Consider the following 16,129-nt stretch of genomic DNA (forward strand, 5'->3'; position numbering starts at 1 on the left):
GATCACCTGACTTTATAAAATACATAATGATTAAAATTAAATGCTGGCGATTTCAATCATTAAATACATGATTTTAAGTTTTAACTAATTATTTAAATACTGTATCTGAGTATTCAGCCCGTATTTTTATTAGCCTGAGTTATTTATCATATGGCAGTGTTAATAAAGACACTTTAATCGTCTTTGGAAAAGATGCAATGGCTTTATCCGTATGATTTGCAATTAAACAAGAAGAGAGAAAAATCATGGCAATATACTTCTTCTTTGTTTAACAAAAAAACAACACGGAATAATATTGTTACAAAATTAGTGTTCCTCCAAATCACTCTCTGATTGCACCACCAGCTAAAGCCAAGTTACTTCTAGTGAACTTTACTTTGAATACTGGACTTCTCTTAGTGTAGAAAGAAGCAACCAAGTCATTTGTGGGTATTATTGTTCTTCTTCTTCCGTAATCTTTGATATCTTGATTAATTGATGCTGTTATGTCGCCTACGTGTGCGTTAAATGGCTGTTCTGGTTCTGGCCCTTGTTCAGTGGTACCGTGTTTGACATCCCAAACACGTACTGAGTGGTCTGCACCTCCACTTATCAAAACATTTCCCTCTTTATTAAAGGATAACGAATGAACTGCATTCTTACCGTGTCCACGCATTTGCTTGATTCTCTTACCAGTACCGATATCCCATAGACATATCACACCATCTTCACTACCAGTAGCCAACCATCTACCATCTGGAGATACTTGTGTGGATAATACAGGAGCAGTGTGGCCTAAGAATAATCTCACGGAATCACCAGTACTTACATCCCACATTCTACATGTCTTGTCACTGGAACCTGTAAATACGTAGCAACCGTTTGGATGGAAGGAAACTGTATCAACATCATTTGTATGCCCTGCAAAGATTCTTAATGGATAGATATGATCACAGGCCCATAGTCTGGCCGTTTGATCGTGTGAGGCAGATGCAAAATAATGGCCTAAAGGTGAGAATTTAACATCCCAAACTGGGTGATTATGTCCTTTATAATTCACTAACGCAGTATGCGTATCCATAGACCATAATTTCACCGTCTTATCCTCTGAACCGGAAACTAAATACATGTTATCAGGGCTGAAACTAGTTGAGTAAACTGTACCACTATGGCCAACTAATGTTGAACAAGTGTTATCCTGAGAAAATCTATCAAATTGAGAGGAACTATACTTCGGATTTATCAATGAGGACCCATCTAAGGACCAGATTTTAATATAGCTATCTTGGAACCCAGCAGCAGCCAACCTACAATCATCACTGAATTCCAAAGATGTCATATCCCTATTGGTGTTGTGAAATGTGTACATACAAACACTGGGTAGTGCTGCTTGTAGATTGTCCAGTTTAATAGCGTCTCTAGATTCCTTGACCTTTTGAATCTCAATTTTGATATCAAGAGCCGTCTTAGGAGGTAAAGGTAAAGTATCCTTCGAAGGAGAACTCATCATGGCTGCTACTTCCTCAGTTTTTACCACAGCAACAGCTGTTTTCTTATCTTCTGACTTGACCTTAGTGGAGTCTCCGCTTTTTCCATCCTGTTTATCAGCTGCAGCATCAGATTCCTCCTGAGGAGTTGCTGAAGATTCATCACCGTTCATTTTTCTATATTCTTGGAGTAGAGTTGGTCTATCGTTTGTATCATCAAGGTCTGCGGTCGGTTCTTTGGCGACGTCTTCTGATGCTACGGAGCCTTCCTTTGAGCCGTCCCCTTTCTTCGATTGTTCTATTTGTTTCTTCTCTTGGTCATCTTTGATCTTCAACTCAGTCTCTATTTCCTTTACGAATTCCTCATCCTTTGGGAATGGTCCCAATGTCACAGGTGCGTTATTTATCTCAGCCAGACCGTCTGTACCAGCTGTGTCGGCTGCAATCTCTACACCGTCCGAGATTCTGTCCTTGGACCTCACTGTGTCCATTACGTTAGGCTGTATGTGATCGTTTATTATACCTATTATCAATGAGCCCCCTACGCCTTCATTGTCTGTGAGGAAGTATAGCATTAAGTAAAAGGCCGCGCGGCTGATGGTCACTCTATACCGGTTGCCGTTGAACGCCTTTGCGACTTCATTTTCCTTTATATGATCGACGGAGTTTACACTGAACAACCTGTTAATCTCAGAGCCGTGCTTGACTCTAAAGTCCGAGGAGAATTTGTCAAAGAATCTCCTTGCGTATATCGGGTCCTTAGAGACCAAGTACAGGAATAGGTATATGAACACCGGGTACATGATATAGCTCAGCTCGGAGCGGTATATATCCAGGGAGGAGTCCACCCAGTTCTTCAGCATTGTGTAGGCCCTTATGTAGTGTTCGGGAGACATGTCCTGCCTGACCTTGTCCTTCAGCACCACTTCACCCGATGCGTCACGCTTCGCACTCGCAGAGTCCACAGGATTGCTCACGGGCTTAGCGTTCGCATCCTGTGCAGGCGGCACTGTGGAAGGCTCAGGCAAGCTCCCGTCCTTGGTGTTCGCAGGCGAGTTCTTGTTCACCGGCGTAGCGGTCCGCGAACTCTCAGCCCTCAGCATCGCCTCGGTACGGTGGTACCCTTTCTTGTTCAAGTACTCCAGCACAATCCTGTTCAGATCAGACGCGGAGAACTGCCCGCTCGGCCTAGAACCATTGGCAGGCGCCTTCGCACCACTCTTAGCACCCGCAGCTGCACCTTTCACATTCTTCTGATCTTTCTCTTTACCAGACATAACCGCAAGAAGATTTTATAATCCAAAACAAACCCCAGTTTACTTACCAGATGAGTAATTGAGTCGCTAGCCAATGTCACAGCCAAATTACCAACTTCTGAGCGCCTAGTCCTTGTATATCCAATATAAATCAAGGTGGGTGGCTTCAGCATTGGTAGTTAGAAACCACTTCATCGAAACTGTCTCTTGCAGAAATGCGATTGTTAGGCCAGAGAGTAATGAGAGTATCGACAGATTGAGAGAGACGAAATTGAGATGAAAGAAAATACAGATTAGGGCCGGGTAACATCACGTTCACAAGAATTTAATTTCGTGAAACATGCTCACTACATATACCTGAATACGTACATCATATGACTAGTACGTATATAGTGTTATAATATCATATATAACGTGAAACAACACATGATGTACGTCTAAATGTACAATGTTAGATATACCGTATACTATTACAATTTTGTTGTGTCTCTCTTGTTCTTGCTGTCTCTCTGTCACTTGGAATGGCATAAGCCAGAAGGTTGCGAGCGGGCTTATATATGTCAGACAGAGCCTTGCACAGGATACTTACCTATCTTAGACCAGGTTCCTGACATACAACCTGGAGAGATATATTGAAAGAGTGGGAGTTATATATACACACACAGACACAGACAGACAGACACAGACAGACACACACACACACAGATTGAGTGATAGTAGAAACTTAAGAGAGCGTGAAGAAGAGACTCGGAGTTATTTTGGATTTGTGCTAAAACAATGTTAAAGAACTTCAAGCTGGGGAAGGAGAAGCACAGTAGGATTACGTCTGCGGATATATCTACGCCGCGCCAGGACGGTAACAATGTCATCAAGCATGTGAAGACGGTGCCAGTGCAGGTGTTGAACCAGCGGTCGACACCGTCGAGACACGCCAGCAACAGCAGCAGGCCACAGATGCAGTCGCCGGAGAAAGTTATCAAAGCCAGAGATAGTTACAAGGCCAAGCGCGCCAATGAGCTGTCCTTTAACAAAGGCGAGTTCTTCTACGTTACGGGCGAAGACACCTCGTACTACAAAGCCTCGGACCCTTCCGCTGGAAAGAACGGTGTGGTGCCTAAATCCCATTTTGACGTGATCGATAGGACTAGACCTTCCTCTAGCGATGCACTTGGCAGATCGGTGTCCACTTCAAGTCGTAACGGGGAAAAAATGGGCACTTTGTATGCCATTGTGCTCTATGATTTCAAAGCTGAGAAATCCGATGAGTTGGACACATTTGTTGGGGAAAATCTGTTCATCTGCGCTCACCACAACTACGAATGGTTTATCGCAAAACCAATTGGAAGACTTGGTGGTCCAGGGCTGGTTCCCGTCGGGTTTGTTAGTATAATTGACATTGGAACAGGCTACGCTACTGGAAATGATGTCAAGGAAGACATTGCATCAGTAAACTTGCCCACAGTTCAGGAATGGAAGAGCAATATAGCTAAGTACAAGGCAAGTAATATCAATTTGGGTGCTGTCGAAGTCCCACCAAATGGAGAATTTGGAACACGACAGAAGATCCAGCAACAGATAATGGAAGAAGAGAGATTGAGGCAACAACAAATAGAGGCTCAAATGACTCCCAAGGTTCCTGAACCACCAGAGATTATTTACGCCTCTGTGGATGCATATGGCTTAGAAAACGAGAAGTATTGGTACACAGTTTCATGTATATTGGACAATGGCAGAGCTAGAAGACTAAAAAGATATTATCAAGACTTCTATGATCTACAAGTGCAACTACTAGACGCTTTCCCTGCAGAATCTGGAAAATTGAGAGATGCCAATGGTAATTGGACTAGACGTATTATGCCTTACATTCCGGGTCCTGTTCCGTATGTGACCGACACTATTACTAAGAAGAGAAGAGAAGACTTGAACATTTATGTTGCAGACTTAATCAGGTTGCCTAAATATATCACATCATCCAGAATGATTCAAAACATCTTCAGAGTCAAGAATAACGGATATGATACTGAGTTTGACAAGAAGGATGCCTCAATACACACCGATAACTCATCGACACATTCGAAATCTAGGACAAGTAAGATTCATGATAAGGATAGCACATTGACGGGAGAAGAATTAAATCTTTACGAAAAGATGTCTGAACTATCTGTATCCACTCCAGGCTCAAGACCACACTCAAGACCACCAAGTTCTTTACCCCCTCAACTAAAATCAATCAAAGTGAAATTTTATTACAAGGACGATATTTTTGCATTAATGTTACCTCAGCATATATCCTTAGATGAACTCAAAAATAAGATAGGTCCTAGAATTGATACAGAGGATTTCATACTGAACATTAAGCTAAAGGATGGCTTAGGAGAAGAGATAAAGACCGATGACCAAGTTAGCTATATTATTCAATCAAAACAAAAAATTGCTGTCACTGACGCTTAGAAGTTTGAACTCAACCAATAAATACGATATTCATAAAACTGGCATTTTTGTATCACCCACACACAATCGCATTAATTTGGCTTTCCTAATTTGGGTCAAAGAGAGTACTTTAATTCATCTCTGGTATATTCCAACATTCTATTTTATTCCTTTTTTGCAGTTACATGTCCAACTCGATGCCTGCATATATTAACTATCCAAACAACATTGATATTTTGCATTCTCTCTGCCCCAAATAAAGCTTTTTAACCTTTACATGCATTCACCACTCCTTTTGAGTGCATGGTTGTATCCATTTACATTTACACTATTGAATTTTTTTTTACTATATACTTTCTAGTACTACAACTTTACCATGGGAGCATCATATCATTATGATCTATATTACATTAACCTATATACTGGTAAATCGTAAGAATATGTTCCTTTTCAACAACTATGCATATATTGCTCACTAAATAATATAGTAGTCGACCGATCTCTGCAATGACGTAATTTGTGAGAAAGGTGATCGACGCAGGGACAAACTGGACTTTCCCTTAACGACTGAAATTTGAAGTTACTATAATAGAGCTTCAGGACAAACTTAAAAGATGTCCACTCCATTTTGTTCAATAGTGTTCAAGCTAGAGAAGCAAGAATTTCAAATTGGTGTGTAACGGTTTAGATAGATAGCTCGCCAATTTTCTGCGTTATATTTTGGTTAGTATCTTTTGAGAGGGCAAGTGTGGTTATATATTCAGAAGCACAGGATTTTACATTGAAAGTGATGGATGCGGTATTATTGAACATAGTCAATGATGTTCCAGTGGTGACGCGGTATTGGACGATGGGCTGCATAGCTGTGTCGGCCCTGGTACGATTTAACATGATAAACTCCATCAAGATGCTGTACTCGTATGAGATAGTGTTTCAGAAGGGCCATTACGAGCGGATACTGTACTCACTGTTTGACTACGGTTTATTTAATTGGATGTCGCTGATGAATATAGTGATAGCGGCGAACCATTTGAGTTTCTTGGAGAACTCATTCAGCCTCAAGAGGCGGTATGTGTGGATATTGTTCCTGACGTTGTGCTCTTTGCTCGGGATGTCGTATTTTGGCCAACCGGTGGCCTCATTGGGTGTGCTGCTGCAGGAGAACCTGTCGTACTACTATCTGAAGAAGAACAATGAACAGATGAACATAAGGTTATTTGGAAACATCGCGGTGTCGCCACTGCTTGTTCCGTTTTACTTGAATTGCCTTTTGCTGTTTGTGTACCACATGGACGTAGTCGAAGTAGCGATGTTTTTCCTGCCAGGACACATAATGTTCTACATGGATGACATGCTGAAGAGGATATACGGCGTCGATCTCACGAAGACGCCATACGATTGGTGGCTGGGCCTCAAGGAGACGCAGTAGTCTGACGGTGGCGGCATATCGAGCAAAAAGCAATGAGAAAAGCATAAAGACGAAAAAAACCATGATACGAATCTATTAAAAATATTCTAAATAAGTAAACTTTGACATTATAGAAGGGCGAGTCCTGTTCCAATCAATGGAGTACTAGAATCCGCGGTGTGCGAAATTGTTGCGTTTCTGTGATGTAAGGGTCGTGCATACATGTGGGGATGTATATAAGAAAATGTGCAAACCATATAGATATATAAGGGACATTCTTTTTTTCTTTCTTTCATTCCTGTAACGATATAGCGAAAGCCGCTAGTCTAGACGTTGAACCGGTGGGTCAATTGATGCTGGGCATGCTCATTTACCGAAAATAAGCTCTTGGGTGTCTTTTCCCTTTCACCAACGAGTGGGAATTCATGTGGTCTTCGCTAAGCAGTGATTTACTCAGAGCCAGGAACCCAGTGTTGGCCTGCTTGGCAGGCATCATGAAGGGACCCACGAGACATAGGCCGAGGTATGTGAATTGTAGCGCTGTTTGGAGTTTTTGGTTTGCGGAGAATTTCAGTAGGCTCATTATGGGAATATATAATTGTGTAATTGTTAGTGGATGAATTGTTGTGGCTATGTTATGGGACAAGAACTGGGACAAGAAGCAGGTCAGAGATGTTCAAGAGACTTTACGACCTCTTTATATATGTTTTGTAATGTAGTCAATTACAATTTAATTAATTGTGCTATTAGCATTAGATAACTATATTAGGGGAAAATTTGCATAGCTTCTCAAATGCTATTATAATTCGCAATTGAATAGGAAAAAACGATCTACTTGTGGGCAATGTGGAGTAGCAAAAGACACAATCTAGGCAAAGGGCTCATGTGGAGAGAAGAGGATAAGGCTAGGGTGCAAGGTTGGTAGAGAAAAGCCATCTTGCCCAAAAATATACAATATACATTACAACCATTGTGTTGAGCACATGAAGCATGGAAGAAAAATGCACCTGCTCCATCCTCAGGACAGGCCAGAACTCCCCTGGGGCTTGTCCTCCATTGTTTATATATTTCGCAATTTGCCAAAAAACGCGTAAACAATAATACAAGAGAGAAAGAGGAGGAGAGAAGCAAACGCGTGAATAGTGGAATCCCAAGCAAACAATGGCAACATTCCATATCGAAGTTTTCCGTCTTGCAAATTACGTAAAATGTAAAATTGTAATATCGCATTCGTATACTTGACATCTAAACGAGTTCCATATTGGGTGCAGTAGGGTCCATGGTACAAGTACATGGGACACATAGAAAAATGGAGCATTTAGAGGTAGATGGACACTCTTTTGACAAGATAAGACCTTGTCCAAACCAGCCATTAGAGAACCGGAGACACAGACACACACATGCTAGAGCTCACCACTATCACAGTGCTACCACCCATAGCAGAGACATGCTGGGAGGAAAGCTAGGAGAGGTCACATGACCCAAACCCCAAAGAGACGGCAATTATATTTCCTAAACGGGTAATTGACACAACAATCGCGTGGTACGGCAGTGTCAAAGGACCAAAAAAATAGTTGGCGAACTGCTGGAAAAAGTTCACTTCCTGGCGGGAACACATAGTGTGAAGTATAAAGATGGGCAGGAGAGAGAAAGATAAAGAGAGAGAGAGACCAGGAACAGGCTCTGGACGAAGGAGTGTGACTATACTGAAGAGGAATCAATAAGAAATGAGCACTGCGTTGCCTTCTATACAATTGTCTGTGGATTACCAGACGCTGCTGAGCGAGATCAGCGATTTCTTGCAGCACTTCAAAGTGGACGAGGTTGGTGCCGCCGATGACTCTGCCACTATTGACGCGGATGTGAACATTGACGATGCGGAGGAACTGATGAAGCGCGGGCCCAAGTACATGTACCTGCTGCAGCAGATCGCGAACAGGGAGCGGGATACCATAGAGATCGAGCTGAATGACGTGCTGAGGTTCCAGAACGAGAAGTTCTTGGAGGGCGGGGTTGCGCAGGATCTTGTGGCGCTGATCCAGAAGAATGCGAACCACTTCATTGACCTATTTTCGCGCTGTATTGACAGTGTGATGCCTCTGCCCACCAAGGAGATAAGCTACAAAGACGATGTCCTGGACGTGATACTGAACCAGAGGCGATTGAGGAATGAAAGAATGCTTTCGGACAGAACTAACGAGATCAGAAGCGAGATGGACACTGACACCACGTCAAACGATATCATGAGAGAGTTGGCGCAGGACGAAACAGAGACTTTCCCCGCAAACTTGACCAGAAGATACACTGTGTACTTCAGACCGCTGACCAGATCCTACGCAGTACGTTACAATAGCAAGAAATATCTGACAGGGTCAATCCCACTCTCAGTTAGACAGATCAAAGGTGAACTCCTTGGTGAATTAATAACAGTAAGAGGTATCATCACAAGAGTCTCAGATGTCAAACCGGCAGTAACAGTTATAGCTTACACTTGTGACCAATGTGGTTACGAAATTTTCCAAGAAGTGAACTCAAAGACGTTCACACCTTTAGTCGAGTGTACTTCAAGAGAGTGTTCCCAAAATCAAACCAAGGGTCAATTATTTATGAGTACGAGAGCTTCCAAGTTTAATGCTTTCCAAGAATGTAAGATTCAGGAACTATCACAACAAGTGCCAGTAGGCCATATCCCAAGATCATTAACAATACACGTCAACGGTCCACTGGTGAGAAGCGTTACGCCCGGTGATATTGTTGACATAGCTGGTATCTTTTTACCTTCTCCATACACAGGTTTCAAAGCATTAAAAGCAGGTCTATTAACTGAAACCTACCTGGAAGCACACCATGTTCGTCAACACAAGAAGAAATTTGCATCTTTCCAAATGACTCCTCAGGTTCGTTCCAACGTCGACGCCCTTGCCCAATCTGGAAATGTCTATGAGAGACTGGCAAAGTCCATTGCACCAGAAATTTACGGTAATTTAGATGTCAAGAAAGCTCTACTGCTTCTACTGGTTGGTGGTGTCGATAAAAGAGTCGGAGATGGTATGAAAATCAGAGGTGACATTAACATCTGTTTGATGGGTGATCCGGGTGTTGCTAAATCCCAACTTCTAAAGGCAATTTGTAAAATTACCCCAAGAGGTGTCTACACTACTGGTAAGGGTTCCTCAGGTGTTGGTTTAACTGCAGCTGTCATGAAAGATCCTGTAACAGACGAAATGATCCTAGAAGGTGGTGCTTTAGTTCTAGCAGATAACGGTATCTGTTGTATTGATGAGTTCGACAAGATGGACGAAAGTGATAGGACAGCAATCCATGAAGTCATGGAACAACAAACCATCTCCATTTCGAAAGCAGGTATTAACACCACTTTGAATGCCAGAACCTCCATCTTGGCCGCTGCCAATCCACTTTATGGTAGATACAATCCAAGACTATCGCCACTAGAGAATATTAATCTGCCTGCTGCACTATTGTCTAGATTCGATGTTATGTTTTTGCTACTAGATACTCCAAACAGAGAGAACGACGAACAACTGGCGAACCACGTCGCCTATGTGCACATGTATAATAAACAACCGGACTTGGACTTCGAACCAATTGAACCAACTATGATGAGAGAATTCATCGCTTATGCTAGAACCATGAGACCGGTAATGACTGCTGAGATCAACGATCATGTTGTATCCGCATACATTCGTCTGAGACAAGACTCAAAGAGAGAAATGGACTCTAAGTTTTCTTTTGGGCAAGCTACTCCCAGAACATTACTTGCCATTATTAGATTATCACAAGCCCTTGCTAAATTAAGATTGTCGGAAACTGTAGATATTGATGATGTTGAAGAAGCATTGAGACTAATCAGAGTATCAAAGGAATCTCTATATCAAGAGAATCGTAAAAGGGACGAGGACTCCAACCCTACCACTAAAATTTTCACCATCATTAAGAAAATGTCTCAAGAAGGTGACTACAAGGGCTCTCTTCCTTATGATAGCATTGTAAAGACCGTTAGATCAAGAGGTTTCACAATGTTACAATTGAACAACTGTATCCAGGAATACTCTTTCCTAAATGTTTGGCATTTAATTAATGAAGGTAACACATTGAAATTTGTTGACGACGAGGATCAATCTTCGCAGGACATCGAAATGGCATAGAGATAAAATTTCCCAAAACATCGACCCCCCAATTTCATTTGAAACTAATTTTTTCTTCCATCTAATCCCTTCTTTAGCTTTACTTTTTTATTGACCGTCTTTTCTTATTTCCCTAATTGCTAAAAGTAAAGAGCAACTCCGGAACTTCATAATCTTGTTCACAGAACAACATGTAACATTACTACAAGACCTCTATATAGCACCCAAGAATATAATATTATATTATTACATTCACTTATCTTTTCGGATGAAAACTCACCCAATCAGTTTCGTAATTACTATGTTCTAGAATCCATCCTTCGGAATATAAGGGATTTCAATCCCCTCATTCTCATTGAACAGTAATAGTTTTGAGAATCATACCTCACCCCAAAAAACGTTAAAAACACAAATCAGAGGTATAGTCCCCCGGACCAAGAGAGAAATTCTCCCTTATCACTCTAATATCCCTCTAATATCACTTTAATTTCCATATATCCCTTAACATAGAATACAGTTTCTCGGGTATAGTAAATTAACCCAACAGAACAGAAACTCGAGAAGTGCAGAAAGCAATGAAGCACAGCTGAGAAAGTATAGAATCCTCTTGAAAATAGCAGATTCGAAGCAAAGATCATAGCTGCATCACTACTAGCAGACACTACACCCCACTCTTATTTTATTTTTTTTTTCACTATTATCCAGTCTAAGAAACGATCCATCGCCCTGCGATACTTTCACTACCCCTCACTTTTTTCTAAAGCATTGTCAAAAAGTGGATCAAGATGACTTCTTGGAAACTGACTGAGCTATCCTAAATGGTAATAGAAACCGTCTACCCCAGTAACGAACTCAGTATGTTGAAGCTGTCTTCTTTTGGCAATTTAGGGATTATCAGTAGGAAGTACCTCTGCTTTTCATCCCCCCATTCTCTTTCTTTCTTTTCTTTTCAGCATCTCTTGTTTGTAAAATCTTGCATATTATCCAATCTCCCTGTCAGGCATCTCTCATTACCATATCATAGACATACTCATATATATTCACATATATATGTGCCTGTTAAAAGGATATCGGATGCTTAGATTAGTTTCTGTCGATCTAGCCCGAGAACTGGTAACCAAATACTTCGAATAATGCAGAGTGTTAACATTGTGAGCACTAACTATTCCAGATATGGGGTTTCTGTCTATGACAGATTATACCGGAAGGATAAGAACGTTTCTGCTAAACATAGGCCTTCCTCTACTGGTGTTTATGGGCACGATGCAAGTACTGTGGATCATGCCAGTAGGTCTAACAATAATTTGAACTTGACAAGGTCCACTTCTGCCATTTCAGAATCCGATGACGTTGCTACTATTTCTACGAATAACTCCAGAAGGTCAGTGATCAAGCGGAAATATAAGTCGCTGATAACTGCATCCTCAAAGAAATTAATCACGAAGCTATATGAACATGGTTCCAACAGTGATTCCTTTTCCATATTCTCGCATAAGACTTCGCAATCACACCATCCGGCCCAACGATTGGGAACAGAGGAAGATTTAATCATAAATGACTTATTCAAACGGAAGGAAATATCAGACTTGCCTGATGAAGTCCTGAGGAATATCTTGAGTAATGTTAAAGACGACCAAAGAACCTTGGTCAACTGCCTTTATGTGAATAAAGCGTTCTATAATGCTACAAAACCAACTCTATATGAGCGTCCTAAGTTTACTTCAACATATCGAGTTGCTCAGTTTGTTACCTCCATTAGAACTAATCCACAGAATGGTCTCTATGTGAGGGAATTAGATTTATCTAAACTGAAAAACGGATCCCTAAATGGGAAAAGCACCTCCAATACTGGTGTAGTAGCAGATTCTCCGGATGTGGATGAATACAATCCTATGCGTACTAGGACGGGCTCGGTGACAAGTTTTACCTCTGTTACCTCCACTGCTAATTCAAACACTGCTCTATCGATCACGACCAATAATAAGGATGTCGCATTAGCTGGATGGAGAGATTGGAGATACAGACACGATCCATTGTACTCGTCACCAGTACTTAACAGCTACAACGCCAAGAGAACTGTGTCTAGAGCACCTTCTATAAAGTCTTCACACTCAAGCTCATCATTAACTCTATTTCCGGGCTTGAAGTCTAAGGAAAGCTTCGCACAACTTTCCGAAGGTAAAAGTTCTGACAATGGGAACAATGGCAAAAGACAACGCTCTAACAGCTCTGTATCATCGATTACAAACAGTTTAATGTCCTCTTTGTACAATGGGTCACATATCTCTTTAAATACCACTCTCTCAGGCTCCGACAACAATAGCAGCAAAACACAATCAAAAGGGAAATCCTCATCATCACCTGGAAATCCTAATGATTCCTCTGGGGAGCAAGATAGTATTATATCAAGCAGTTCTCAAATTGATACTAACACCTTTGGCATGACTTCTAGCAAAAGTACAAGTTCAACTTCAAACTGGTTCAGAATGAAATTACATGGCAACGGTACCAGAAAGTTGAGATTGAGAAGCAACAAGGCAATAAGCTCTAAGAAAGATGAACAACAAAACGAAGAATCTGCTCAGACAGCACAAAAAATTGAGACTCCAATTATAAAGAGAACAGAACCCTTCTCAACGCCACATCCGTACACAAATAAGTTCCTGCTGAAATATGCACAATACAAAGATTTACCACTTGGGTATATTTTACATATTTTAGATCACTGCCCATACCTATACATACTGGACCTTTCAAATTTGACGTTGTGCACAGATTTTGAGATAATTGAAGGACGCCGTTATAAGGGAAGGAAACAGAGGTTTGGTTCATCCAGAGCTCTTCCTGTTGTTCAAGAATCAGTGATTTCTACCGATGTCCCTAATGATCTCGACGTTATCTACTTGACCGATTCGAGCAAAACATACGAGTATTATGACCGCCTTAGAAATACAAACAAACATAAGCGCTCATCTAGCTCAAATAATCTATGGTCGATACCCAATCAAGGATGGTCTGATGCTCCAGCCCCTATAGGATCCCATAAAAATGATCTAAGAAGAACACATTCGCAAACAATTGGCAGATCAAATGTAGAGCTACGAAAGCTAAATGCCTCAGAAATTTTTGAGCATATCGCAACAAATCAAAAATCGGCGTACAACACACATTTGCGTGTATATATGAAAAACGTTTTGTGGTGCACCCAAGATATGGTAAAGAGCTTTGTATTAGAAAACTTTGATCAACAAGCTGAAAATTTAGGTGAAGACAAATCATCTGAAATGTTCATTCATGACATGAATTTCAGTTTTGAAAACTCTGGTTTAAATAGGAATTTTGTTTGGACCTGTGAAGGTAATCTTCAAGAATTTATCGCAATGGTGGTGCTGGATGAAGTAAATAGAAAAGATGATCTTGAGATAGAAAATTTATTCAATATAAAAGCTGAACGAATTTTGACTCCTACCAATGGACCAGAGAGAGCTCCCGAAGTTCATTATATCTCAAATGTATTTACTGTTTCATATGGATTTCAAAGTAATAAGAAAAGGGAAATGAAGTTCAGGGTCACTATTCTGAAGACAGATACTCCGATGTATTTTAGTATCAAGAAACTCGCTGACGATTATACTTCTGTTGTGATCAAGCTTCAGACAAATAAAAATGTTGCACTACATGGATCTGAAACTGCAGATATAATTACTACAGATCAGGGCAGTGTTCTACCAGAAGATGTACCAGAGGATAACAATGCGGATGATACAAATAATGGTGAAAACACAATTGCCCAACCCTTTTCCAACGATCCCAAAGAAAGGATTGAAAGAATCACACAAGAAATTGTTGCTAGGCTGAAGGATTTAAGAGGATCGGACTTGAGAAGGAATATAGGTGAGAACAATTATGTGAGAGAGAGATTTCTCTTGTAGTATTTCTCCCCACCAATAAATTTTGCATGATATAAAATACTATTATATCAATATTTGTAATTGCCGGATTTTAGTACAATTATATAATTGATACTACATTTATCCATTTTGATGACTATAACGATTTTATTCAATTATTTGTACTGTATAATACTACTTAAACAGGATATATAATCTCTAAATATTATGTATATCAGGAAATTTTCTACAGTATCAACTCAGCAAATTGATTAGTCATGATTGAATCACATATATAATAAACGATAAATTAGCATTTAAAACACTTGTTCCTGAAATAATTTGCAAGCCTTCTCAGGACAATTGAAAAAAATATTATGACCACAGTTAGTAATCTCCAGAAGTTTCTTTTTAGTAGCGGCAACATTTTTAAAAGCGTCAAAGATCAGCTGTGCGTCCTGTTTTGGAGTGATCTTATCGTGCTCGGCATATATCACCACCAATTCTACATTATTCGTATTAATGATATTATCCAAATCCTCCCAATCCGGGAATTTCCAACCCAAAAAGTAGGAGAAAATTGTAGAAGTATCAATTTTTATATTGTTGGAGAATTGCCAGAGCTTTCTGAACTTCAAATTCTTGTTCTCCGTTTCTTCGTCCTGGAAAGTTTCTGTATTGGCACTGAAGAAATTCATAATTCCAGAACTGTTCAGACCCTTGCTTTGATCAAACCACACTCTATATATGTTGAAGATAAAAGGTGCCCACATAAGCCCTCTCATTGCCATCTTCATAATATAGTTGTCCTGTCTTAGTGTGCTGATGCTAGGAGGTGGGGGGCATGTTAGAACCAGTTTATCAATATTGTATTCCTCGTGGTACATCTGCACAAAATGAGAAGCTATATAACATCCCATGGAATGACCCACAACTTTAAAATCAATATCTGTCTTGTTCTCTATGTTATTGTCTACAACTTTCTTAACCACCGAAGTAACATATAACATGTCATAACCGTTAGTACTTGAACCACTTTGACCAAAACCAGGCAAATCAAGAGCAATCACTCTATATTTCAACAAAGTCAACAGTTTCATCAAGGGTTGGAACTGGTCCATAGATCCTCCCAGCCCATGTATGAGGAGAAATACCGAATCTCTGCGTTCCCCATCCCTAATATTATCAAAACATCTCATATCAATACCATCAAGTGTAACCACTCGCGTTCTTTCTTTCAGGAACCGCACTTCAAAATCCCTACTGTCAATTACCCGTGAAAGCTCCCGCTGTGGAACTTGCTCATACTTGGCAAGTATGTCATCCACCCGACCATTAACAAGTTCACCTTCCAAGGAGCACGCCTCTCTCAAAACTTCCATGGCCGACTAAGTTATTCCAATGCCCTATAAACAGCAACAAATGAGAATTGAGCGCTGCATGGGAAACGTTTCAACCAACCGACTCCAACTTGCGGCCAGTAGTCATACCATACCTGCAATTTATTGCTGCAAGAAGGTAGCTGATGTCCTGG

The 16,129-nt window shown here is 40.6% G+C and overlaps 7 protein-coding genes across 7 annotated transcripts; 4 read left to right on the top strand and 3 right to left on the bottom strand.

Moving 5' to 3' along the window:
• Positions 1-322: 322 nt before the first annotated feature.
• Positions 323-2,743, bottom strand: TAF5 (chromatin modification protein; the record flags this gene model as incomplete). The annotated part of the gene is made up of 1 exon (XM_449578.1): positions 323-2,743. One exon carries the CDS (start codon positions 2,741-2,743, stop codon positions 323-325), a length of 2,421 nt encoding a protein of 806 aa, XP_449578.1.
• A 756-nt stretch (positions 2,744-3,499) lies between these two features.
• Positions 3,500-5,173, top strand: BEM1 (phosphatidylinositol-3-phosphate-binding protein BEM1; the record flags this gene model as incomplete). Its single annotated transcript, XM_449579.1, has 1 exon — positions 3,500-5,173. One exon carries the CDS (start codon positions 3,500-3,502, stop codon positions 5,171-5,173), a length of 1,674 nt encoding a protein of 557 aa, XP_449579.1.
• A 769-nt stretch (positions 5,174-5,942) lies between these two features.
• On the top strand, positions 5,943-6,581 carry DER1 (derlin; the record flags this gene model as incomplete). Its single annotated transcript, XM_449580.1, has 1 exon — positions 5,943-6,581. One exon carries the CDS (start codon positions 5,943-5,945, stop codon positions 6,579-6,581), a length of 639 nt encoding a protein of 212 aa, XP_449580.1.
• Positions 6,582-6,930: 349 nt separating this feature from the next.
• Positions 6,931-7,143, bottom strand: GVI51_M05335 (uncharacterized protein; the record flags this gene model as incomplete). Its single annotated transcript, XM_449581.1, has 1 exon — positions 6,931-7,143. The coding sequence occupies one exon, from the start codon at positions 7,141-7,143 to the stop codon at positions 6,931-6,933; it is 213 nt and encodes a 70-aa protein (XP_449581.1).
• Positions 7,144-8,287: 1,144 nt separating this feature from the next.
• MCM7 (DNA replication licensing factor MCM7) lies at positions 8,288-10,726 on the top strand (the record flags this gene model as incomplete). Its single annotated transcript, XM_449582.1, has 1 exon — positions 8,288-10,726. The coding sequence occupies one exon, from the start codon at positions 8,288-8,290 to the stop codon at positions 10,724-10,726; it is 2,439 nt and encodes an 812-aa protein (XP_449582.1).
• Positions 10,727-11,838: 1,112 nt separating this feature from the next.
• On the top strand, positions 11,839-14,637 carry COS111 (Cos111p; the record flags this gene model as incomplete). The annotated part of the gene is made up of 1 exon (XM_449583.1): positions 11,839-14,637. One exon carries the CDS (start codon positions 11,839-11,841, stop codon positions 14,635-14,637), a length of 2,799 nt encoding a protein of 932 aa, XP_449583.1.
• Positions 14,638-14,912: 275 nt separating this feature from the next.
• On the bottom strand, positions 14,913-15,977 carry LDH1 (triacylglycerol lipase; the record flags this gene model as incomplete). The annotated part of the gene is made up of 1 exon (XM_449584.1): positions 14,913-15,977. The coding sequence occupies one exon, from the start codon at positions 15,975-15,977 to the stop codon at positions 14,913-14,915; it is 1,065 nt and encodes a 354-aa protein (XP_449584.1).
• Positions 15,978-16,129: the final 152 nt, after the last annotated feature.

This window comes from Nakaseomyces glabratus, chromosome M (genome assembly GCF_010111755.1).
Source record: "Nakaseomyces glabratus chromosome M, complete sequence".
NCBI classification, from domain to species: Eukaryota; Fungi; Ascomycota; class Saccharomycetes; order Saccharomycetales; family Saccharomycetaceae; genus Nakaseomyces; species Nakaseomyces glabratus.